General features: G+C 48.9%; 1 protein-coding gene across 2 annotated transcripts in view; it reads right to left on the reverse strand.

The window, feature by feature from the left end:
• AP1B1 (adaptor related protein complex 1 subunit beta 1) overlaps positions 1-23067 on the reverse strand; it is a 41027-nt gene extending 17960 nt beyond the window's left edge. For both annotated transcript variants that reach the window (XM_087705603.1, XM_087705602.1), the window contains exons 1-12: positions 22953-23067; positions 17361-17424; positions 16288-16393; positions 14914-15049; positions 12547-12792; positions 11092-11282; positions 9041-9262; positions 7431-7551; positions 6433-6528; positions 4841-4956; positions 2042-2207; positions 225-323 (exon numbers count right to left, since the gene is read on the reverse strand). In XM_087705603.1, the coding sequence (XP_087561729.1) occupies positions 225-323; positions 2042-2207; positions 4841-4956; positions 6433-6528; positions 7431-7551; positions 9041-9262; positions 11092-11282; positions 12547-12792; positions 14914-15049; positions 16288-16393; positions 17361-17397 (1536 nt within the window). In that variant the 5' untranslated portion in view covers positions 17398-17424; positions 22953-23067. The remainder of the gene's footprint in view (positions 1-224; positions 324-2041; positions 2208-4840; positions 4957-6432; positions 6529-7430; positions 7552-9040; positions 9263-11091; positions 11283-12546; positions 12793-14913; positions 15050-16287; positions 16394-17360; positions 17425-22952) is intronic.
• Between the last annotated feature and the right edge of the window lie 2053 nt (positions 23068-25120).

A 25120-nucleotide genomic window follows, 5' to 3' on the forward strand; every position in this document is an offset into this window, starting at 1 on the left:
GTCTGTGACCGTAAATCCTCCCTCGAAAGGTTTTGCTGCAGGCGAATGAGCGGAATTCACCGTCAATTAATCAAAGGGGTTTTTGTTGGGACAAGGAGTTGGCTTCAGGTTCTCGGGAAGCCTCGGCTGGAACAGTTTTAACTGCCCTGAAATGGGGCTCTCCACAGTTTTTTTCGGTGGCCGGAAGCAGACCCTGGCGGTGGGGCAGCGGCAAAGAGCTTTACCTGTGTGGCCAGACTCAACACCTGCTGCACCAGCTCTTGCGTCTCGGTGGGCTTCTTCAGGAAGAGCTTCACAATGGCCGTCAGCAACTGAAGCTGGACCTGAACGGGGCAAGAAGCAGATCCGAGGCTAAAGGAAGGCAGCTGGTTGTGTTTCTTGCTAAAGGCTCAGAGAAAACCCCAGGAGGTCGTCCTCGGAGGGAGGGGTTGACACCCCCCCAAAGCAGGAGACAAAGAGGGGAGACCTTGTCCCGTCAGTGTAGAACTGATCTTTTCATTGCCGAAATCCTTCAATCAGCGGTCCCCAAGGTTTCCACTCTATTACCTATCTATGATCTATCATCTGTCTATCATCAGTCTATTAACTATCTACTATCTATCAATATGTCTGTCTCTGCCTGTCTATCATTTATCTATGCCATCCATCCATTCATCCATCTATTAGTCTATCTATCATTTATCTATGCCATCCATCCATCTATCATTTATCTATGCCATCCATCCATCCATCCATTAGTCTATTTATCATTTATCTATGCCATCCATCCATCCATCATTTATCTATCATCCATCCATCCATTCATCCATCTATTAGTCTATCATTTATCTATGCCATCCATCCATCCATCCATCCATCCATCTATTAGTCTATTTATCATTTATCTATGCCATCCATCCATCTATCATTTATCTATGCCGTCCATCCATCCATCCATTAGTCTGTCTATCATTTATCTATGCCATCCATCCATCATTTATCTATCCCATTCATCCATCTATCATTTGTCTATCATCCATCCATCCATTCATCCATCTATTAGTCTGTCTATCTATCTATGCCATTCATCCATCTATCATTTGTCTATCATCCATCCATCCATCCATCCATCCATCTATTAGTCTGTCTATCTATCTATGCCATTCATCCATCTATCATTTGTCTATCATCCATCCATTCATCCATCCATTAGTCTGTCTATCATTTATCTATGCCATCCATCCATCATTTATCTATCCCATTCATCCATCTATCATTTGTCTATCATCCATCCATCCATCCATCCATCTATTAGTCTATCTATCTGTGCCATTCATCCATCTATCATTTGTCTATCATCCATCCATTCATCCATCCATTAATCTATCTATCATTTATCTATGCCATCCATCCATCCATCCATCCATCCATCCATCCATCCATCCATCCATCCATCCACCCACCCACCCACCCACCCACCCATCCATCCATCCACCCACCCACCCACCCACCCACTCACCTTTTTCTGGCCGTCTGTCTACCTATCAATCTATCGTGACCCGACAAAAGGGCGAACGACAAATCCGCGCCCGACTAAACCGCGTCGCTAAAACCGCGACGTCATCAACGTGCCGACAACAGCGCGGCAACAACAGTGCGGAGACAGAAGGGCGCTTTAGAACAGCGCGTCGACAGAAACCCGATTTGACTTAAGGTAAGGGTTAGGTTTAAGGTTAGGGTTAGCGTTACGTTTAGGGTTAGCGTTACGTTTAGGGTTAGGTTTAGGTTTAATTTTACAGCGCGCTTCTGTCTCCATGCTGTTGTCGGCGCGATTCAGCGCTCATTCGTCGGAGCGCTTTAGAACACGTGGTTTTGTCACTGCGGTTTAGTCGGGCGCGGTTTTGTCGTTTGCCCTTTTGTCGGTGAACTTCAATCTATTTGTCTATTTCTACACTAAATGGTACGTCAAACGCCACCCGTACTCCAGCTCGCATGAGGCTCTCCCCATTCCTCCCCCACCCCAATCCCAGTCCCCAGAACCTAACCCGCTGAGGCCCGGCACCTGGGTGCTTTCATCGTGGAAGCCCTCCAGGAAGCTCTCCAGCAGCTCATCCGCGTTGTCGATGCGCTCCGCGTATTCTCCCACGATCCAGATCATGGCGGCCCTGGCTTCCGGTTCGTCGAGGGAGTCCAGGTTCTCGCACAAGGTCGCGATCACACTTTCGTATCTGCAAAGAGGGGAAGACCGTAGGAATTCTCTCAGGCCCCAACGGAGATCCTGGGGGCTGATTAGACCAGAGTGGTCAAGGTGTAAGGATCACAAATAGCATCCAGAATAAAATCAGAGTCCAAAGTATTCCTCAAAGTTCCAATTGATGAAGAGAGCCACGTTGGCACATCTGGGAAAACCCGCATCTGAATGCTCCCCGATTCTCCCATCCAGTTGAAAGTTCAAGATCTTGCCCCCTCACCCACAAGCCCATCCCATGGTCCAATTTTCCCCTTCCACAAACCTCCCATCCAGTTCCGGCCAGGTGCAGAGACAAAGATGACCTTGTCTTTCTAAGAAGGATGTTATTATGGCTACATAATAACAACCTTGAGCCAGTTCAGGACTGAATTCCTGTGTAAGGGTTCCTCTCCTAGCTTAAGAAAGTGAAGACTCTTGAAACAAGAGTGTTTCAAAAGGAACATTTTATTAAGTAGAATGGAAAACCATTAAGTTCAAAGCAACGTCTGAATACCCCTTAGGCAATGCGAGTGGAATGAAAGCAGTAGAGACCGCCTGCTGCCAATTACCTCCACTAGACCGATTAGATCCCACAGATTAGGCCTCCTCCGAATTCCATCCGCCGGCCAGTGTCGACTGGCGACTACCCGGAGGAGAGCCTTCTCTGTGGCTGCTCCGACCCTCTGGAACGAACTCCCCGTGGAGATTCGAACCCTCACCACCCTCCAGGCCTTCCGCAAAGCCCTCAAAACCTGGCTGTTCCGACAGGCCTGGGGCTAAAAAGCTGTTGCCCCCGTCTTGAATGGTATGACTGTTGTGAGTTTTAAATTATGCAATTGTTATGCTTTGTTTTTTAAATATTTTGTCTGTATCCCCCTTCCCCGGTTCGAGTTGTGAGCCGCCCTGAATCCCCTTCGGGGGAAAAGGGCGGCATATAAATATAATAAACTGAACTGAACTGAACTGAGTAGAGACCCCTCCCATTAGTTAGAATGTAGATTTTAGCCAAATACACAAGTGTGAAGATGTTTGATTTACCAACTTTCCCTGAGAACCAGATAAACGTACATTCCCATGGCTATCTTCCGTTAGACATTAAAGTAAAACATCCCACATGGCCATCGTAAACATTCCCCCAAAAGGTGAGGGGATCTCAAGGAAACCAGTTGTAAAATATCAGTTGTCACAGGCACCGCTAATAAATCGACTCCAAGGCCCCCCTCCTCCCAATTGAACGGCAGTATCGCTTTTAGGGATCTGACATCCTGGCTGTGAGCAAAGTTGCCTGCAATACTGCATGGTAAGCACTGCGCCACCATTGGTTCACCTCGAAGAGCCGAGGTGTCACAGTGCTTAGGGTGCAGTACCGCAGGCCACTTCAGCTGACTGTTATCTGCAGTTCAGCGGTTCTAATCTCACCGGCTCAGGGTCGACTCAGCCTTCCATCCTTCCGAGGTGGGTGAAATGAGGACCCAGACTGTGGGGGCGATATGCTGACTCTGTAAACCGCTTAGAGAGGGCTGAAAGCCCTATGAAGCGGTATATAAGTCTGACTGCTATTACTATTGTCCTTCCTTCCTTCCTTCCTTCCTTCCTTCCTTCCTTCCTTCCTTCCTTCCTTCCTTCCTTCCTTCCTTCCTTCCTTCCTTCCTAGAGCCAAGGTGGCGCAGTGGTTAAATGCAGCACTGCAGGCTACTGCTAGATCAGCAGGTCAGCGGTTCAAATCTCACCGGCTCAGGGTTGACTCAGCCTTCCATCCTTCCGAGGTGGGTAAAATGAGGACCCAGATTGTTGGGGGCAATATGCTGACTCTCTGTAAACCGCTTAGAGAGGCCTGAAAGGCCTATGAAGCGGTATATAAGTCTACTGCTATTGCTATTGCTATTGCTATTCCTCCCTCCCTCCCTCCCTCCCTCCACACTTAGCAATAGCACTTAAGACTTATATGCCGCTTCACAGTGTTTTACAACCCGCGGTTTACAGAGTCAGCCTCTTAACCCCAACCATCTGGGTCCTCATTTCACCCACCTCGGAAGGATGGAAGGCTGAGTCAACCTTGAGATGTATAGATGAATGGATGATAGATAGATAGAACATGGATGAATGGATGGATGGAAGGAAGGAAGGAAGGAAGGAAGGAAGGGGAAAAGGAAGAACAAAGGAATAATAATAGGATTTAGACTTATATACCGCTTCATGGTGCTTTTACAGCCCTCTCTAAGCGGTTGACAGAATCAGCCTCTTGCCCCCCCCAACAATCTGGGTCCTCATTTGACCCACTTCGGAAGGACGGGAGGCTGAGTCAACCTTGAGCCTGGGGAGATTCGAACTGCCAAATTGCAGGCAGCCGGCAGAAGTAGACTGCTGTACTGCACTCTAAACCACTCATCACCACCCACCCGCCCCCACATAAATTGCAGTAAATTTTCCTAGAAACCATCTGTTCCTATCTGCGAGTTTCTCGAAGCCTGCGGAACTCTGAACACTTGAAATTCCTTTCAGCCCCGTTCTGGCCTGGCTCCATCCTGCGGCTCCAGCTTGCCAGGCTGTTTATTGATTCTTAAATGCATCCCCGACCTCTTTAGCAAATTCACAACCCCTCAGCCAAGGGGAAAAAAAATATGTTCCTACTTGTTCGGGTATTTGCGGAAAATATCCTTGATGACCACAATTGCTTCCTGCACCACGTAGTTGACCTTGGTCTGGATGAGATCCAGCAACGTGCTCACACAGCGCTCGGCGGATTGCTGAAAATGGGGGGTGAGAGAAAAGGAAAAACAAAACCAGCATGTGTCAATCTCTTTCTCTCATCATTTTCTCTCCTCTGTCTTTCTCTCCCTCCCTCCCTCTTTTTCTTTCTTTCTTTCTTTCTTTCTTTCTTTTTCTCTCCACTCTGTCTCTCATCACTCTCTCTCCTCTCTTTCTCTCCTCTGTCTTTCTCTCCCTCCTTCCCTCCCTCTCTTTCTTTCTCTCCTCTGTCTCTCATCACTTTCTCTCCTCTGTCTTTCTCTCAGTCCCTCCCTTTCTCTTTCTTTCTTTCTCTCCTCTCTGTCTCTCATCACTTTATCTCCTCTGTCTTTCTCTCCCTCCCTTCCTCCCTCTCTCTTTCTCTCTCTCCTTTCTGTCTCTCATCACTCTTTCTCTCCTCTCTTTCTCTCTCCTCTTTGTCTCTCTCTCTCTCTGTTTCTCTCTCTGTGTCTCCGGAGTTACCGTATTTTTCAGACTATAAGATGCACCAAGATTTTGAAGAGGTAAACAAGAAAAAAAGGTTTTGCCCTCCCCAGCCCCTGGGAGCATTCTGCAGGCCTCCCAAACCCTCTGTGCGCCCTATTTTGGCAAAAAATTAAGCCTGTTTTGGGGGGAAATAGGATGTGTGTGGCAGGGTTTCCGGAGGCCAAAAATGGCTATATTCGGTGTATAAGACGCACCAACTTTCCCACCCTCTTTTAGGGTGGGAAAAGTGCGTCTTATACTCCGAAAAATACAGTAATACTGTTGTGACGGGGTTAATTGCTATACACTTCCCAGAGTCACTGCTATGAAATAGGTGGCTCTATAATTCGGGGGGAGGGAAGTTGGGGAGGAAAAGGAGGAAGGGAAGAATGGCAGGAAAGTGGGGGAGGATGGGGAGAGAGAAAGAGATGGGTGGGAGGCAGAGAAGAGGAAAGAAAGAGGGGAGAAGGAAAGGAAGGAGATGTTGACCTGGGCAAAGGAAGGAAGGAAAGAGAGAGGGGGGGAGAGCAGGGAAAGGGGAAAGAGAGAAAGAAGAGAGATGGAGAAGGAGAAAAAAGAGGAGGAGAAGAGCAGGGGAAGGGGAAGGAGATGGAGGAAAAGGGGAAGGAGAGAGAGGAGGAGAAGTACGAAGAGGAGGAGGAGGAGGAGAAGGGGAAGAGCAGGGGAAAGGGAAGAAAATGGATCCAGGAATCCAAAGATTTTTTAAAGAAGGAGTCGCATCCTCCTCTTTAAAACTCCTATAACTCCTTTATAATTCCTTCTCTTCTACCACTGATGGCGTTACCTAGTTGGGTCATGAAACGTCTGCAAGAAAAAAAGCAAGCACAGAGGGCATCAAACAACCAACAATCCTCTTCCTTCCTCTTCTTTCTCCTCCTCCTCCTCCACTTTCCTCCTCCTCCTCCTCTCCCTTCTAGCACTGATGGCATTACCTAGCTGGGTCATGAAACGCCTGTCAGGGGTTATGTCCTTCCTCACCAAGACCTCACCTCAACCTTAATGGCGCATCGGCCGATGGCCCTCACGGCTTTTCTCACAAAATCCACATCCACTTCGGTTGCGTATTCCTTTAACTCAGCCAGCACCTGCGAAGGGACAAAACGGGGATTCAGGCTGGACACGTTAAGGCAAACACAGCCCACCTTCTCTTCAAGAGGGAATGTGGGAATTTCAGGGGAAGGAAGCAAACACCCCCCCCCCCTCCTCAAATCCTTCTTGGAAACAGGAGGAGGTAACGAGCTAGGGTTGCGCAAAATAAGATTCGCGAAATAAATCCCATAAAACGAAGATTCAGAGAAATGCTGGGCTCTCTTCTGCTACGAGCCAACAAAACTCAGCAGGGTTTTTCTTGCAAATATGATTTCGTCCACCTTAAATTAAGAAGGAATATTTTTTTTTTTCTGACGGAGGGAGCCGGGGATAGAATAAAAAGTAAATACGTCCTTGATTTGCCACTGTACAACGGGGCCCAAAATTTCTGCTGCTAAGCGAGACGGGTTTTGACCCCCCCACTTTTGACGACCTTACTTGCCACCATTGTTAAGTGAAGCGTTGCGTTTGTTAAGTTAGCCAGACGGCTGCTAAGTGAATCCGGCTTCCCTATGGACTTTGCGTGTCAGAGGGTCGCAAAAAGGGGATCGTGGCCCTGGGGACATTACGACCATAAATCATAATGTGATTTATGACACAGACTGAGGGAAGGTCAACCGTAATTACGTGAGGTCAGATCTGACTCCGCTTGGGTGTGGCCGAAATGTCGCTCTTAACAAATGACTGGATTTCTTTTGAAACTTGGCTCGAGGCTCATGAATTAATTCGGGCCTCTTTTGGAAACCTGACATGAGTGGGCTGTTTCACGGAAGGCCTACAAAATTCGGGGTTTCTTTCTCGAAACTCCGGACGCTCTCAAACATCTGGCTGCTCGATCCTTGATGGATCCGAAGAGCTGCGCGAGGCGGGCAGAAGTTCCCCTCAAAAGAACTTTTACCTGTGCGATGTTGGCCTGAGAGGCCAGGCGGATCATGATATCCAGCTTCTCCAGCTTGACGTAAATCGGGTCGTTGTACTTCACAAAGAACACTTTCATCTCGTGCTTGAGAATTTCAGGCCTGGAGAAGAGAAATAAGGAAAGGGGACAGCCGGGTTTGTTTGTTTTTCTCCCATCCCAGTAGTCCTCGGCTTACAACAGTTCATTTAGCGACCGTTCAAAGCTACAGCGGCTTTGGAGGGGGAAAAAAGGGACCTTGGACCGTTTTCCCGCGCTGACGACCGTCGCTATGGTGACGTGAGCAAAATTGGCAACCGGCATGGACTTATGAGTAGGGTCCCCTTTTGCGACCTTTGGACCAGCAAAGGCCACGGGGAAGCCCCATTCACTTAACGACCGGGTTACTAACTTATCAACTGCCGTTGAATGGCTTTGACGAGAAACGTCGCGAAACGGGGCAAAGCTCACGTCACAACTGTCTCACTGAGCGAGAGAAATGTGGGGCTCGGTTTCTGGTCGTAAGTCGAGGACTATCTGCATTCAAACGTCCAGCAGAAAACCCTCCATGGCTTCACCAGGCTCTTAAAAAAAACAACTGCAGGTTGCTAAACGTCACGTTCCGGCAGGCCTGGGGCTGTTGATTTTATCCAGCCCTACTCTAAACTGTATGCATGCTGTGTAATTTTAATGATTGTATTCTTATTTTAATTTTTATATATGTCCCTTGTCTGTGAGCCGCCCAGAGTCTCTAGGCAGTGGGCGGCATACAAATGTCAATAAACCTAAACCTAAACCTTAAGCAAATCTGGAGTGGTTAAATGAATCTGGAGTGGTTAAGCGAATCTGGAGTGGTTAAGCGAATCTGGAGAGGTTAAGCGAATCTGGAGCGGTTAAGCGAATCTGGAGCGGTTAAGCGAATCTGGAGAGGTTAAGCGAATCTGGAGAGGTTAAGCGAATCTGGAACGGTTAAGCGAATCTGGAGCGGTTAAGCGAATCTGGAGCGGTTAAGCGAATCTGGAGAGGTTAAGCGAATCTGGAGCGGTTAAGCGAATCTGGAGAGGTTAAGCGAATCTGGAGAGGTTAAGCGAATCTGGAGAGGTTAAGCGAATCTGGAGCGGTTAAGCGAATCTGGAGAGGTTAAGCGAATCTGGAGAGGTTAAGCGAATCTGGAGCGGTTAAACGAATCTGGAGGCGTTAAATGAATCTGGAGTGGTTAAGCGAATCTGGAGTGGTTAAGCGAATCTGGAGAGGTTAAGCGAATCTGGAGAGGTTAAGCGAATCTGGAGGCGTTAAACGAATCTGGAGCGGTTAAGCGAATCTGGAGCGGTTAAGCGAATCTGGAGCGGTTAAGCGAATCTGGAGTGGTTAAGCGAATCTGGAGCGGTTAAGCGAATCTGGAGGCGTTAAACGAATCTGGAGTCACTAAGCGAACCCGTGGTGGGCTAGGGCCATGGCTCTGCCCACAACTTACAATTTTGATTTCCAGCAAAAGTGTTCTTAAAATGTGGTCAGTTGGACCACCGATCTCGCGGTGTGAATCCAGCTAGTCCAGTGCTAGGAATGCTGGTGTCCCTTTTCCAGCCCTCGCCAGGCGTGCAAGAGGAACTCACCTTTTTTGCACAATCAAGTTGATGTTCCGGAGGGCCACGTACTGCAGTTCCGGTTCAGCGGAGAGCAGGGTGACCAGAGGGGGCGCCAGCTTCTTCAGCAAAGTCCCGTAATAATCGAGATCTTTCGAGAGCATCTCGGTGAATTTCATCAAGACCTTCACGGCGGAAAGGACCACGGCAGAGTTGGCGTGGGACAGCCGGGGGGTCACCCGCTCGCAGATGCTGAAAAAGGAAGGGTCGGTCAGGGAGGGGGGGGGGTCTTTTCCGACTCACGAAGTCTGAAGAGCAGCGGGTCCAGGCAGGGGTGGGCTTCAAAAATTTCAGCAACGGGTTCTCTGCCGGGTTGCTGGGTGGGCGTGGCCTAGTGGGCCTCCTGCACTACAGCGGAGGGAGGGCAGTTTTCGTCTTCCCCGGGCGCCAGAGGTTTTCTTCGAGCCTCCGGGAGGGCGAAAACTGCCTCCCCATAGGCTCCAGAGGCCTTCCGGGAGGCCCGTTTCCCCCCCTCCCGGAGCCTCCGGGCGAGCCCTGTATTTACCTCACATCCAAAACAGGCTGCATGGAGACTGCCGGGAGGGGCGTGGTGGGGTGGCAGGGGCGGGGCGTGGTGGACGGGGCCAGCCAGAGGTGGGATTTGGAGGTTCTCCGAACCGGCTATAACGTTAGCTACGGGTTCTCACTAATCCGGGCAAACTCATAGCAGCCGACCCCTGGGTCCAGGCTAGCATCCTTTCCAAGCCCCCGTCTTGCTCCTTCATTGTTACTATTAATTTTCAATCTACATGACATATAACTCAAGGTGTCTATGGAGATTCTCAGTCAACCAGGTCAACAGCTGTCGCCAAAAATTCGGCGCGCAAATTTCAGTTCCGGCTTTGCTTCACTGTCATCCACCTGACCTTCAGTAAACGATACCTTTCTCGAAAAATGGGAGTCCAGGATCGTTCTTACTGGGAGGTTCAAGTCAAGACAGGGCTGACATCTAACTCTCCCGCCTCCTGAGTTTCCCAACCCCAACAACAACCCTGCGAGGTGGGTTTAGCCATTGCAAAGTGGGAAAGAGGAGGTCCAAAAGAGGCCGGTGTGAAGCAGCTTTCCCTGTCAGGTTGTTAGTGTTGTGGTCCGCCAGCAGCCTGCGGAGCTGGCAGTAGATTCGGACAGTGAGGAGGGTTGGGGAGGAACATGGGCCAGTCCTGGAGTCTGGGGATGGCTCGGATGCGGGCTCTGCGTCGGAGGCAGAGAGGAGCCCAGGGCCAGCTAGTAGTTATGTGCTGCCTCTGGAGCCTCCGGAGTCTGACCTCAGCGAGGCAGAGGAACAGTGGGAACCTGTTCCCAGTGTGCGCATGCGCAGAGCTGCCAGAAAACCAGACCAATTAAGAAAACAGGGTGGACTCGGGAGATGATTGGCCCCTCCCATAAGACATAAAAGAGGAGCAAACGGGACGTGAGCCTTTGCAGGAAGCCGAGGTGGCGCAGTGGTTAAATGCAGCACTGCAGGCTACTTCAGCTGACTGCAGTTCTGCAGTTTGGCTGTTCAAATCTCACCGGCTCAGGGTTGACTCAGCCTTCCATCCTTCCGAGGTGGGTGAAATGAGGACCCGGATTGTTGTTGGGGGCAATATGCTGACTCTGTAAACCGCTTAGAGAGGGCTGAAAGCCCTATGAAGCGGTATATAAGTCGAACTGCTATTGCTATTGCTAATTTTGTTCATTCTGGTCGGTTTAAACTCTGAAGCTCCGTTTTGACTCTTTGCTCCGTGTGGCCTTGCAAAACTAATCGTCAATTAGGTCTCTGGCAGCATTTCAAGGGAGATAAAGTTGGGTGCTTATCAGCCTCACCCTGAAAGACTTTGGCAGACTTCTGCTGGACTCTTTACAAACTTTTTGTGAATCATTACGGGCTGTGAATGACCATAATTCACAGCCGCTTGAATAAAAAGAGGGGTTTTGGGATTGAGCGTGTGATTTATGCTTTATCAGGAAGCCTGGCTCAGAACCATTTTCTTTCTACGTCGTGCCCTCGAGAACAAGTGAGCCAAGCTGCATCTCGTTACCTCTGAGCTTCACGGTCATCTTTGGGCATGTAGTTAGCCAGGCAGTCCAAGATGAAGATCTGGCCCCATTCGGTGCATTCGTTCAGAGCGGTCAGCAGCTTGTTGATGGACTGCGGGTTCAAGTCGAGCAGGTTGCTGCTGGGGTGGGACTCGGCGATCTCCGAGAGGGCCGCGACCGCATTCGCCACCACCTAAATTAAAGGAGAACCACCTTGAGTACGGAACCCCATTCTCGCAAACGACACTCCCTCGCGTGGTTCTCCTCAAATCCTCTCCCTCTCCTCCTCCCCCTTCTCACTCTCCTCTCCTCCCTCTCATTTCTTCATCCCCTCCCCACTGACTCTCCTCCTCTCCTCTCCCTCATCCTCCCCCTTTTCATCTCCTCCTGTCCCTCTCCTCCCTTCTCCATCCTCATTTCATCTCCTCCCCTCCCCTCCGCCTCTCCTCCCCTCCTCTTCCTCACTTGTCCTCTCCCCTCCCCTCCCCCTCTCCATCTCCTCCTCTCCCCCTCTCCATTCCCTCTCCTCTCCTCCTTCTCATTTCTTCATCCCCTCCCCGCAGCCTCTCTTCTCTCCTCCCCTCCTCTCCCTTGTCCTCCCCCTCTTTTCATCTCCTCCTGTCCCTCTCCTCCCCTCTCCATTCCCTCCTCCCTCTCATTTCTTCATCCCTTCCCCCTCCCTTTGCCTCTCCTCCCCTCCTCTCCCTCACTTGTCATCTCCCCTCCCTCTCTTTATCTCCTCCTCTCCTCTCCCCTCTCCATTCCCTCTCCTCTCCCTCTCATTTCTTCATCCCTTCCCCCTCCCTTTGCCTCTCCTCCCCTCCTCTCCCTCACTTGTCATCTCCCCTCCCTCTCTCTTTATCTCCTCCTCCTCTCCCCTCTCCATTCCCTCTCCTCTCCCTCTCATTTCTTCATCCCCTCCCCACAGCCTCTCCTCTTCTCTCCTCCCCTCCTCTCCCTTGTCCTCCCCCTTTTCATCTCCTGTCCCTCTCCATTCCCTCTCCTCCATCTCATTTCTTCATCCCCACCCTTCCCTCTGCCTCTCCTCCTCTGCCTCACTTGTCCTCTCCCCTCCCCACTCCCCCTCTCATCTTCTCTCCTCTCCCCTCTCCTTCCTCTCATTTCTTCATCCCCTTCCCACTTCTCCCTCTCGATTGCCCTCTCCCCTCTGCTCACTCCTCTCCCTCTTTTCATCTCCTCTCCCTCCCCTCCCCATTCCCTCTCATCCTCTCCTCCCTCTCAGTTCTTCATCCCCTTCCCTCCCCTCCCCTCCCTCTTGCTTGTCCTCTCCCCTCCTCCCCCTCTCCTCATCTCCTCCTCCCGTCCCCTCCCCCTTTCTTCTCTCAAGGACATTCTTACCACCTATTGCAGTACAGGAGCCCGCCCAGCCAAAGGTTTTAGCACCTTAATGAAAAAGATGATCCCAACTCCCCCCGCAAAAAAAAAGAGGCAATCACCATCGGGTTGGAGTCTGAAATGAGATCTTTCAGAGTGTCCAGGAATCCTTGGTCCTCCACCAGCTGGGCATTGATGTCGTGCAGCTTCGCCACGCAGACGGCGGCCGTCTTGCGCACGTACGGGTCCTCGTCCTTCAGGCATTTCCGCAACGGCTCGCAAAGGTACTCCGTGATCTTGTCAACTCGGATGCAGCCCATCGTACGCACGGCCAGAGCTCGGATGAGGGGGTTTGGATCTTCGCAGTCCTGATGGAAAGGAGGGAAACTGTACGGGTGACCCGCCGGTTTCAGGAAGGCTGTTTCTGCCAGTGGCAAGGTTTTTCATTTGGAGCGACAAATATATTAGAGGAGGGGTTGTTGTGGCCCCCCCGGCAGCCAGCGGAGCTGGAAGCAGAGTCGGACAGTGAGGAGGTTGGGGAGGAACCTGGGCCAGTCCTGGGGGCTGGGGAACGCTCAGACGAGGGCTCTGCGTCGGAAGCAGAGAGGGAGCTAGACAGCAGTGAGGCAGAAGAACAGCTGGAGCCTGTTCCCAGTGTGAGCATGCGTAGAGCTGCCAGGAGAAGGGAACAGCAAAAGAACAGGGGTCAGACTTGGGAGTAAAACCAGAGGTGGACGGTGAATGGCCCCTCCCAGAGGAAGCAAAAGAGGAGCAAACGGGGAGGGGGCTTTTGCAGGAAACAATTCATTCCCACGGTCGGTTCAAGAGTGGAATAATAACCTTTATATTACAATATTGTGATAATCACAATAATCATCACTACTAAAAAATAAAATAAAATATATACAGTTAAATGTTAATTAATATGGGGAAAATGTTATGATATATGATACAACTACAAAGAAGGGAGAATGATAATAAATTATATTGCATGGAAGATGGAATTCTTGGTATTAAATATTATGGATGTTCAGTTAAAATAGGCTATGAGGATTTGATGTCAATAGAGGATTTTACAAACAAGTAAATGAAATGTCAGCATGTAGTTACGAATTAACTTTTTGGCATAGTTAAGGTTGAAAGATGTTTAAATAACTGTAGTTAACTAGAAGTGGAGGTATAATGATGTCAATATGGTAAACATTTGAGTTAAGATATTTGAATTAATATGAATTAATGGAAGAGATGCACCAAAACGTATTGTAACCAGCTGATATACTTTTTATATATATATATATAATATATACCTGTGTTTTTTTTTCTTTTTTTTTTCTTTTTTCCTCCCTGCCTTGTCTTTTGTTCTTTTTGTCTTTTTTGTTTTTGTTTTTGTTTTTTGTTTTGATTTTTTCTTTTCCCACTGGTGTGGGCATGTATTGTTTAAGATTATTATTATTATTATCAATATTTTCAAATAATAATTACAGTCAAATGAAAATGGATATATGACGATGGTGATATGTATGAATATCTGAGTTAAAATACTTGAGTTAATATGAGTTATGTTTGTTGACTATGGAGGAGATGTACCAAAGTTTATTTGTGACTGACTGATACATTTTCTATAACATGTAAAGAAAGATATTGTACTTGTTTTAAATTGAAATAATAATAAAAAAAAGAATCCATTAAAAAAAAAAGAGTGGAAAGTTCTGTTTCTGACTATAAGAGATTCTGTGCCAAGTTTTGTCTTGCTCTGCGTTTGGAAACTAGTTATCTGGCAGCTCTCCAAGCGAGATAAGGTTCGTGTGGATAAACATTCCTCAGAAAGGCTGTTTGCTAAGCCTTGCGGACAAAACCTCTGGTCGTGGTGATGGGCCCAGATTGGAACCTGCTTTTGTGGCCCGCCAGGGGCCAGAGAAGCTGGCAGCAGAGTCGGACAGTGAGGAGGTTGGGGAGGAACCTGGGCCAGTCCTGGAGGCTGGAGAAGGCTCGGACGAGGACTCCGAGGGGGCCGAGGCCGTCTGGCAGTTCTCAGCTGCCTTCGCAGCTTGACAGTAGCGAGGCAGAGGAACAGCTGGAGCCTGTTCCCAGTGTGCGCATGCGCAGAGCTGCCAGAAGAAGGGAACAGCTAAAGAACAGGGGTCAGACTTGGGAGTAAAACCAGAGGTGGACGGTGAATGGCCCCTCCCAGAGGGGATAAAAGAGGAGCGAAAGGGGAGTGGAGTTTGCAGGAGGCACTTAGTTCATTCCAAGTATTGCGGCGTCTGAAAGATCTCGGCCTGGCCACTCTCCAAGCCTGATCAAGGTTGGTAAATTGTGAACTCTCTCGAAAGACGGTGGGAGAGGAAAGACTTCGCTGGAGAGGAATTTGCTGTCAATTCAATAAAAGGGGTTTATCGGGGACGAGGACTCGGCTTCGTGCTGTTGGGGAAGCCAAGGTCAGAATACTCACCTGCACCGCTCAGCCAAAAAGGCACCGCCGCACTCACCTTAACGAAGGTGTTGACCGCCATGATGGCCATGTCGGGCTGACTCTTGGCGTAGTTCATCAGATACAGGTAAACAAGCTTCTTCAGCTCCAGGTTATCGGTCTGCATGCAGTTGACCACATCAGGGAAAAGGGCGCTGGGAGGAGAAACGGAAGGTGGGTTGAAGGATCATTCCCGCCTCTTGAGAACAACACGGGGACTCCTCGACTTACAACCGCGCCGGAGCCCATTTCCCGCTGCTAAGCGAGACCAGGTTTCTCTGCCAATACGGAACCTTGAGTATCCATGATAGGTAACGGTTCGCTCTCCCCGCGCCCGCCCACGCCACCATTTCAGAAAAATTAAATCCAGCTCAAATGATATTCTGGTGTGCTGAAATTAAATAGATAAAGAGCCAGTTTGGTCTGGTGATTAAGACAGCAGGCTAGAAGCCAGGAGACGGTGAGTTCTAGTCCTGCCTGAGGCATAAAACCCAGCTGGGTGACTTTAGGCCAATCGCCAGGAGATTGGGAGTTCTAGTCCCACCTGAGGCATAAAACCCAGCTGGGTGACTTTGGGCCAATCGCCAGGAGACTGGGAGTTCTAGTTCCGCCTGAGGCATAAAACCCTGCTGGGTGACTTTGGGCCAATCGCCAGGAGACTGGGAGTTCTAGTCCTGCCTGAGGCATGAAACCCAGCTGGGTGACTTTGGGCCAATCGCCAGGAGACTGGGAGTTCTAGTCCTGCCTGAGGCATAAAACCCAGCTGAGTGACTTTGGGCTAATCACCAGGAGATTGGGAGTTCTAGTCTCACCTCAGGCATGAAACCCAGCTGGGTGACTTTGAGCCAATCACCAGGAGACTTGGAGTTCTAGTCCCGCCTGAGGCATAAAACCCAGCTGGTGACTTTAGGCCAATCGCCAGGAGACTGGGAGTTCTAGTCCCGCCTAAGGCATGAAACCCAGCTGGTGACTTGGAGCCAATCACCAGGAGACTTGGAGTTCTAGTCCCGCCTGAGGCATAAAACCCAGCTGGTGACTTTAGGCCAATCACCAGGAGACTTGGAGTTCTAGTCCCGTCTGAGGCATAAAACCCAGCTGGTGACTTTAGGCCAATCACCAGGAGACTTGGAGTTCTAGTCCCGCCTGAGGCATGAAACCCAGCTGGTGACTTGGAGCCAATCACCAGGAGACTTGGAGTTCTAGTCCCGCCTGAGGCATAAAACCCAGCTGGTGACTTTGGGCCAATCACCAGGAGACTGGGAGTTCTAGTCCCGCCTGAGGCATTGAGTTAGTTATAAAAATAACAACGGCGGGATATAAATAAACAAAATGAACCGACAGATGGACGGACAGAATCCAGCTGGGTGATCCTACCGTCCAAGGGGCAGCATACCTTACGTCCTTCCCAACTGTCATGGATGCAATCACCTTCTTCACAGCTTCCTTCTTCTTCTCTTTCTTGTCGCTGTTCAGCTCGGCCTTCAGTTCAAATATTTCCCCTGGAAAAAGGATTGGGTCCTCGGCTTAACGACCACGGTAGAACCCCCCCAAATTTAATTGGCCGGCCGTCTCGCGTCGAAGCCCAAAGAATCAAAACAGAATCGTCGTCGGTGGATCCCAGCCGTTGTGATTCGTTTCCAAGACCATTTTTTAAAAGTACGTTTTCGGCCAAGTTTGCGATCTTTCTCGCCGGCCGTTAAGTCGAATCAAGCCACTGCTGGGGTTTCACAGGCCACGGTTCCATTTTGATCTCTTCGGCTTCCAAATGAGACGATCGGCGAATGAATTCAATACATAAAATGAAATAACTCTGCCTGTGGAGGCAACTCTGGCGCCATTTCATCCTAGACTTGGGTGTTCTGTGAATTTGACCTTGGGTCTCTGTTCTACCTTCCCCCCCTCCGTACAACGAGGCACAAGATTACTGCTAGACAATTTATTCACAGTAAATTAACACACCGACAAGATTTTGGCAGCAACCCAGACTTCCAAGATAAGAAATACATACGAGAGCTTCTCCAGCGTTAGTATATTAGTTGAATCCTGCAAACAGACTCCTCCCAAAGTCTCTCCTTATATACTCTCTTGGGAAGGGCCTAATTACAACCCCCTGGCTCCAATTAACTTCTGTATCTGCGTAGTTGCTGTCGGTGCTTATCTGCCCGCCTTTGCCTGGTGTCCGGGACCAACTCCCTTAGCTCCTCCCCACTGCTCCCAGGCCTGACCCTCAGGGACCAACTCCCTTTGGCTTTCACCGCTGCTCCATGCCTCTGGCGCCTCCTGGTGGCCAACCAGCCTCTCTGCACCCTGCTCGGAGTCGGAACCCTGTCCAGGGTCCTCCACATCTTCCAGAGCCAACTCCGAGGGCCCCTCGCTGTCGGAGTCTGGTGGCAGCTCCAACGGCTCCTGATGGGCCACAAAAGGTCTCCCTTGGTGAACCACAGACAGCAGCCCCCCCCCCTTTACCTTTTTTGGTGGTGGTGAAATACTTGGAGTCGCTCATCTTGACGGCTGGTTGGTTTGGTCACCTCTGGAAGAGAAAAAGAGAGAGGAAGAGAGATTTAGATGGAAAAGGAGGCCACGGGTTTAAGACAACGCTGAAGAATTAGCAGCAGAAGGAAGCTCAAGAAAAGGGTTAATTTACTTCTTTGGGAGGAAGGGAGGGAGGGAGGGAGGGAGGGAGGGAGGGAGGAAGGAAGGAAGGAGGAGAAAATAGGATGGGAGGGAGGGAGGAAAGGAAAAAATAGGAAGAGTAGGAAGGAGGGAAGGAGGAGAAAATAGATGAATGGGGGGAATAAAGGGAAAAAGTAGGATGAATAGGAGGGAAGGAAAAATAGGATGAGTGGAAGGGAGCGAGGGAGAAAAGAAAAAATAGGATGAATAGAAGGGAAGGAAGGAAGGAGAAAATAGGATGGGAGGGAGGGAGGAAAGAAAAAGTAGGATGAATGGGAGGGAGGGAGGAAGAAAGGAAAGAAAAATAGAATGAATAGGAGGGAAGGAAGGAAGAATAATAGCAATAGCAATAGACAGGAGGGAGGGAGGAAAGAAAATAGAATAAGAGGGAGGGAGGGAAGGAAGGAAGGAGAAAATAGGATGGATGGGAGGGAGGAAAGAAAAAATAGGATGAATGGGAGGGAGGGAGAAAGGAAAGAAAAATAGAATGAATAGGAGGGAAGGAAGGAAGAATAATAGCAATAGCAATAGACAGGAGGGAGGGAGGGAAAAAATGGAATAAGAGGGAGGGAGGGAGGGAAGGAAGGAGAAAATAGGATGGGGAGGAAGGAAGGAAAGAAAGAAATAGGATGAATGGGAGGGGGAAGGAAGGAGAAAATAGGATGAATGGAGGCAGGAAGGAAGAAAGGAAAGAAAAATAGAATGAATAGGAGGGAAGGAAGGAAGGAGAAAATAAGACGGGAGGGAGCAAGGAAAGAAAATGGGATGAATAAGAGGGAGGGAGGGAGGAAGGAAAGAAAAAATAGGATGAGTGGAAGTGAGGGAGGGAGAAAAGAAAAAATAGGATGAATAGAAGGGAGGGAAGGAAGGAAAAATAGGATGAATGGGAGGCAGGAAGGAAGAAAGGAAAGAAAAATAGAATGAATAGGAGGGAAGGAAGGAAGGAGAAAATAAGACAGGAGGGAGGGAGGAAAGAAAATGGGATGAATAAGAGGAGGGAGGGAAGGAAGGAAGGAGAAAATAGGATGAATGGGGGGAGGAAGGAAGGAAGGAAAGAAAAATAGAATGAATAGGAGGGAAGGAAGGAAGGAGAAATAAGACAGGAAGGAGGGAGGAAAGAAAATGGGATGAATAAGAGGGAGGAAGGAAGGAAGGAAGGAGAAAATAGGATGAATGGGATGGAGGGATGAAGGAAGGAGAAAATATGAATGGGACGGAGGGAGGGAGGAAAAAAGGGTGTATGGGAGGGAGGGAAGGAGGTAGGAATGAAGGGAATAAGATGAATGGGAGGAAGGGAAGGGAAAGAAGAAGGAAAGGGTGAGAGGAAGGAGAAAGAGAGGAAGTGAGGCCTTATCTGGGACTTTCAAACACCTTTCTGCTTCACTTCCCTCCCGGAAAAATCCCCGGCAGGCCCTACTACGGCTAATCTCGTTAGCAGCTGCTCTTACGGAGGGCGTGGAATTAAATCTCCCAGGAGGTTAAACTGGATAAAACAACACCCAGTTCTACAGTTGCGGTTGTGGCTGCAGTTGTCGTTTTCCTCTGGCGCAAAATGGACCCACAAAACAGCGCGCGGAAAGTATTTCTCTTCGGTCCCCCGGAGAAATACCAAATATTTCTCTGGCACGGAGTCCCCGAATTTGTCCTTTTGCTACTCCCAAGATTTCGGGACGCGGCCTGTTCCCAATCGAGGCCAAGATTCCCCTTCCTAAGCGCGACGGTTGTTAACTGAGTTTCTGCCCCCGTTTTCTCGCCTCCCGGCGAAATCCCTGCCGTTGATAAGTTAGCAATCTGGTTGTTAAGCGAATCGGGCTTCTCCCATGGACTTGGCTCCTTCAGAAGGCCGCAAAAGTGGAGGCCCCTCCCTCTCCCGGGACTCTGCAACCGTCGTAAGTGTGAGTCAGTGGCCGAGCGGGTGAATTTTGATCCCGTGAGCACAGGAATGCTCAAACGTTCAGAAGTGTGAAAAGGGGCCCTAAATTTACTTTTTTCAGTGTGGGTTAACTTCCGTCATTAAATGAACTGTCGGGAATTGAGGACTGCCTCAACTAATGCTCCGTTGGGGACACATTCAGTGGCTTTAGCTATCATCCCTCTTCCTTGCACACTTTTTAAAAACATATATTTTATTTTTATTTTATTTTGTATATAAACAATCCATTTTCCATGAACCGGTATGTTGTCCGGGAACAAATATTTCATGCCGAACCTTAAAATACACGCTCTTATTCATTATTTAGGGAAGGAGAGAAGAAGGGAAGGGGAAGGAGGGAGGGAAGGAAGGGGAGTAGGAGAGAAGAAACGAGGGAAGGAAAGAGGGAGGGAAGAAGAAGTAGGACCGTTGTAAGATAAGATGGATCTATGGGATGATAAAAAAGCAATCTTCAAGTATATTGTTAACAGTAGGGAAAAATTGTTATAAATACATATTATTAATAACAGTTATGAGATCATATAATTGTGAATGTATATATGAAATTGATAAAATTAAAAAGAAATTTAAAAAAAATACACACTCTTATTCATTATTTAATCTCATTTTAGTTTAATTTCCAATACCTTATCTAATGTTATAACAACGCCACTGTGATTTGTTTAACTTATTAGTTATATTGACTTATTAGTTATATTGAAATGTAATATATATATTACATTTTCGATGCTTTACATAACTTCTTTTGCTATTAATTCTTATGTCCGTTCTCTAACCACCGGTAAAAAGATTCCCAAACGGTATAATAATAATCTGTTTTTTCCCCCCCCCTCTTTTGACAACCAGCGGCAATCTGCTCATTTCTGGACATTTTATGCCGTTCACACAACAATTTGCGCACAACCCAACAAATCCAGACACACACACACACACCCCATTTTCCTCCCCCAAATCGTCTCTCTATTTGCAGCTACGAAACCAATAATTTCTCAAAAAAAGAAGGGAAAAGGAATCAGCTCAAATTTCACAGGAATGCAACGCTACCCGAGAAGGGAAAGAAAGGCACTCTGTGCGTGCTCAGGCGCTATGTTTTGAAGCTTCGGTCTCCGTTTCAGGGGAGTTTTTAATCCACAATCCAACCTGGGCAATTTAAGCTGGATTAATCTTTTCAATGTGACCTCCTAAACCCAGCCGAGGGAATGAGTTCGCACGGCGTGCAGCGGGCCCAAATCAACGCAGGGAGTCCTCGGTTTACGACCGCAACGGAGCCCGACAATGTCTGCCTAACGTTAAAGCGAGACGCTGGTTGAGAGAGACTCGCCTCGTTGTTTTCCCCCCCCCCTTCATCGTTTAACCACCGTGAAGCGAATCCAAGGCAGCTGTTTAAATGAATCATCCCGGTCGTTAAGCGAATCGGGTTTACCCCCAGCCTCTTGAAGGTCGCAAAAGGGAAATCAATCATCACGTGACACACACACACACACACACACACACACACACACACACGTGACCGTCGTCACTACGAGTCAGTTGCCGATTTGGAAAAAAAAATTTCAGTGCCTTCGTAACTTCGAACAGTCAATAAGCGAACTGTCGTAAGTTGAGGACTGGCTGTAAAGCCATAAATACAGTACACAACACAACACAACACAACACACAACACACACACACACACACACAGCCCACTTCATTCTTTCCAGACCTACACAAGCACACAAAACTTGGATTACATAAGGCTACAGATGTTTTCCAGCGGTTGGGCGGCCTCAGAATAACAGCTTCCTGCTGTTCTTGCTGCCCCCTCCCCTTAATTCTCAGGCCTTCCTGGGGATGTTTTACAGTGGAATGAAATTGGGGAGGGGGGGTGTTTAAGCAGGGAAGTGGAGGGGGCTCTTAAACCTCCCCAGGAGGCCTTCCAGACCCCTCCCCAAGACAGATGTTCCATCCACCGGTGTCCCCCCCAAAAAAGAAGAGGGCAGGTGGCAATGGGGGTAGGGGGCTCCTCTCCCCTTGGAAATGCAGATAGTGGTGTCTGTGTGTGTGTGTTTTTTTTTTGGGGGGGGGCAGATGTCTTCTGCTTTTACCCCCACCCCCAAAATAAACAGGCATGGGGCAGCAATAAATAAATAAATAAATAAACCCAATGAGGGGGTACAGTTACTGCAACCCCCCCCCCCCGAGTCATACACATGGGGTCCTCAAGGCCTCCCCCCTTAGCAGATGGGAGGGGGGGCTGGATCTGGTTCTCCCCCCCCCCATTCCTGGAAAAAAAAACCCTCCTTCTATCCAGGCAGGTGCAAATCCCCACTCTCCCCCCCCCCAAAAAAAAGAGGGGGGTCATTTTCTGTGATTGTCCCCTGACTCAAAACAGACTCAAGGACGGGGGGGGGTTCCTCCAAAGCCAGGCAGGAGCACCCCCCTCCCCAAATAAGCAGCCGGAGTGACTTGCTCTGCAGGCCGAGCCCCCCCCATGCCACTTCTACCCCCTCCCCCCCCAAAATAGACAGCAATAGAAATAGACAGCAATGGAAATAAGCTCAAGGAGGGGGGGTCCTTTTACTACCCCCCTCCTCTCCCCCACCCACCCACCCCCCAAAAAGGAGAGGGGGATCGTTTTCCTTGACTGCCCCCTGCCCCAAAACAGACCCAAGGACAGTTGGGGGGGGGTCTTCCAAAGCCAAAGCAGGAGACCCCCTCCCCCAAAAATAAACAGGCATAGGACAGCAATAGAAATAAGCCCAAGGAGGGGGGTCCTTTTACTGCCCCCCCATGGCTCCCCACTTAGCAAGACAGACCAAAGATGGGGGGGGGGCTAAATCTGGTTCCCCCCCCTTTCAGAAGAAACCCCCTCCTTCTACCCAGGCAGGTGCAAATCCCCCCTCTTCCCCCCCCCCCCAAAAAGGAGAGGGGGGTCGTTTTCCTTGACTGCCCCCTGCCCCAAAACAGACCCAAGGACAGTTGGGGGGGGGTCTTCCAAAGCCAAAGCAGGAGACCCCCTCCCCCCAAAATAAACAGGCATAGGACAGCAATAGAAATAAGCCCAGGGAGGGGGGTCCTTTTACTGCCCCCCCCATGGCTCCCCAATTAGCAAGCCAGACTTAAGGAGTGCGGGGCTGGCTCTGGTTCCCCTCCCCTCCCGGAAGAAACCCCCTCCTCTAGCCAGGCAGGTGCAAATCCCCCCTCTCCCCCCCACCCCAAAAATACAAAGGGGGGGCGTTTTCCTTGACCGCCCCCTACCCCAAAACAGACCCAAGGACAGTTGGGGGGGGTCCTCCAAAGCCAAAGCAGGAGACCCCCTCCCCAAATAAGCAGCCGCAGGACTTGCTGTGCAGCCCCCTCCCACTTCTTCCCCCCCCCAAAAAAAATAGACGGGTGGGAAAAGAGGGGGGGGGATTTTCCCAGGCTCCAGCAAAAAGCAGGCCAGCTTCCCCAACCTGGCGCCCCCCGTTTACCTCCGCGGCGCTGCGTTTGGCTTCGGCCCGACGGAAGTCTCGGGATCGCGGACGCCACGCAAGCGCGGCCCCGAGGGGGTGGAGGAGGAGGAGACCGGAAGGCCGCGGGGGCGCGCAAGGCAGTTCCGCGAGGGCGCGCAAGGGTGGAATTGCAGCCCTTGGGAGCCGCGGGCGCCCGCTGCAAATCAGCCAGCCGGCTTTGGCGGTGGGGGGGGGGGTCTCCGCCCCGAGCCCCGCTTTGGCTTCCAAACCCCCTCTGGCTAGCAGGGGCTGCGACCCCGTCCCCACTGCTTTCAAGGCGGGGACTACAACTCCCAGCATGCTTTGCCAGCGGCCCGCCATCCCCAACCTGGCGCCCCTTGCAAAATGAGGCCGGTTCCCTTTGCTGCCAAATGTAGGAGTTCAAAGCAATACACCCCCCAGCCCCAAACTCAAGGAGGCGGGGGTCTGCAACCTTAGAATAGAATAGAATAGAATAATGTAATGTAATATAATATTAATATAGAATAGAATAAAATAGAATTAATAGAAGAGAAGAGAATGGAAATGGAATAGAATAAAATCAGAATAAAAATAGAATAGAAATAGAAAGTATAGAAATAGATATGGAATGGGAATGGAATAGAATAGAACAGAATTAGAACAGAATAAAAATAGAAAGAATGGAAATAGAATGGAAATGGAATGGAATAAGAACAGAATAAAAATAGAATAGAATAGAAAGTATAGAATTGGATATGGAATAGGAATGGGAATGGAATAGAATAGAACAGAATAAAAATAGAATAGAAATAGAAAGAATGGAATGGAAATGGAATAGAATAAGAACAGAATAGAAATAGAAAGAATAGAATTGGATATGGAATAGAATAGAACAGAATGAAAATAGAATAGAAATAGAAAGAATGGAAATGGAATAGAATAAGAACAGAATAAAAATAGAATAGAAATAGAAAGAATAGAATTGGATATGGTAGAATTGGATATGGAATAGAATAGAACAGAATGAAAATAGAATAGAAATAGAAAGAATGGAAATAGAAAGAATGGAATGGAAATGGAATAGAATAAGAACAGAATAAAAATAGAACAGAATAGAATTGGATATGGAATAGGAATGGGAATGGAATAGAATAGAACAGAATAAAAATAGAAAGAATGGAAATAGAAAGAATGGAAATAGAAAGAATGGAATGGAAATGGAATAGAATAAGAACAATAAAAATAGAATAGAATAGAAATAGAAAGAATAGAATTGGATATGGAATAGGGATGGGAATGGAATAGAATAGAATGGAACAGAATTAGAACAGAATAAAAATAGAATAGAAATAGAAAGAATGGAAATAGAAAGAATAGAATGGAAATGGAACAGAATAAGAACAGAATAAAAATAGAATAGAATAGAAATAGAAAGAATAGAATGGAAATGGAATAGAATAAGAACAGAATAAAAATTAGAATAGAAATGGAAAGAATAGAATTGGAAATGGAATAGGGACAGAACAGAACAGAACAAAATAACAAGAGTTGGAAGGGACCTTGGAGGTCTTCTAGTCCAACCCCCTGCTTAGGCAGGAAACCCTGTACCACTTCAGGCAAATGGTTACTCGCCCAAATCCATTTGTGGTGTAGGGTCCCAACTCTTGTTTATTCTGTTCTGTTAAAAGCCCCGTCGCCTCGTGAAAAAGCACCTTTGGGACTCCAGTGAGGGAGCACCTACAACATCTGGAGGCAAAACTGTTCTACTGCAACGTGCTCTACATGGGGCAGCCCTTGAAGAGTATTCGGCGACTTCAGCTTGTCCAGAATGCAGCCGCGCGAGCGATTGTGGGTGCACCTCGGTTCACCCACGTAACACCTATCCTCCGCGAGCTGCACTGGCTGCCTATTGGTCTCCGGATACGCTTCAAGGTGCTAGTCGTCACTTATAAAGCCCTTCATGGTATTGGACCTGGGTACTTGAGAGACCGCCTGCTGCCAATTACCTCCACTAGACCGATTAGATCCCACAGATTAGGCCTCCTCCGAATTCCATCCGCCGGCCAGTGTCGACTGGCGACTACCCGGAGGAGAGCCTTCTCTATGGCTGCTCCGACCCTCTGGAACGATCTCCCCGTGGAGATTCGCACCCTCACCACCCTCCAGGCCTTCCGCATAGCCCTTAA

This window comes from Thamnophis sirtalis, unplaced genomic scaffold (assembly GCF_051295495.1).
Source record: "Thamnophis sirtalis isolate CommonGarterSnake01/CBP01778 unplaced genomic scaffold, rThaSir2_p1.2 scaffold_2, whole genome shotgun sequence".
Lineage (NCBI taxonomy): Eukaryota > Metazoa > Chordata > Lepidosauria > Squamata > Natricidae > Thamnophis > Thamnophis sirtalis.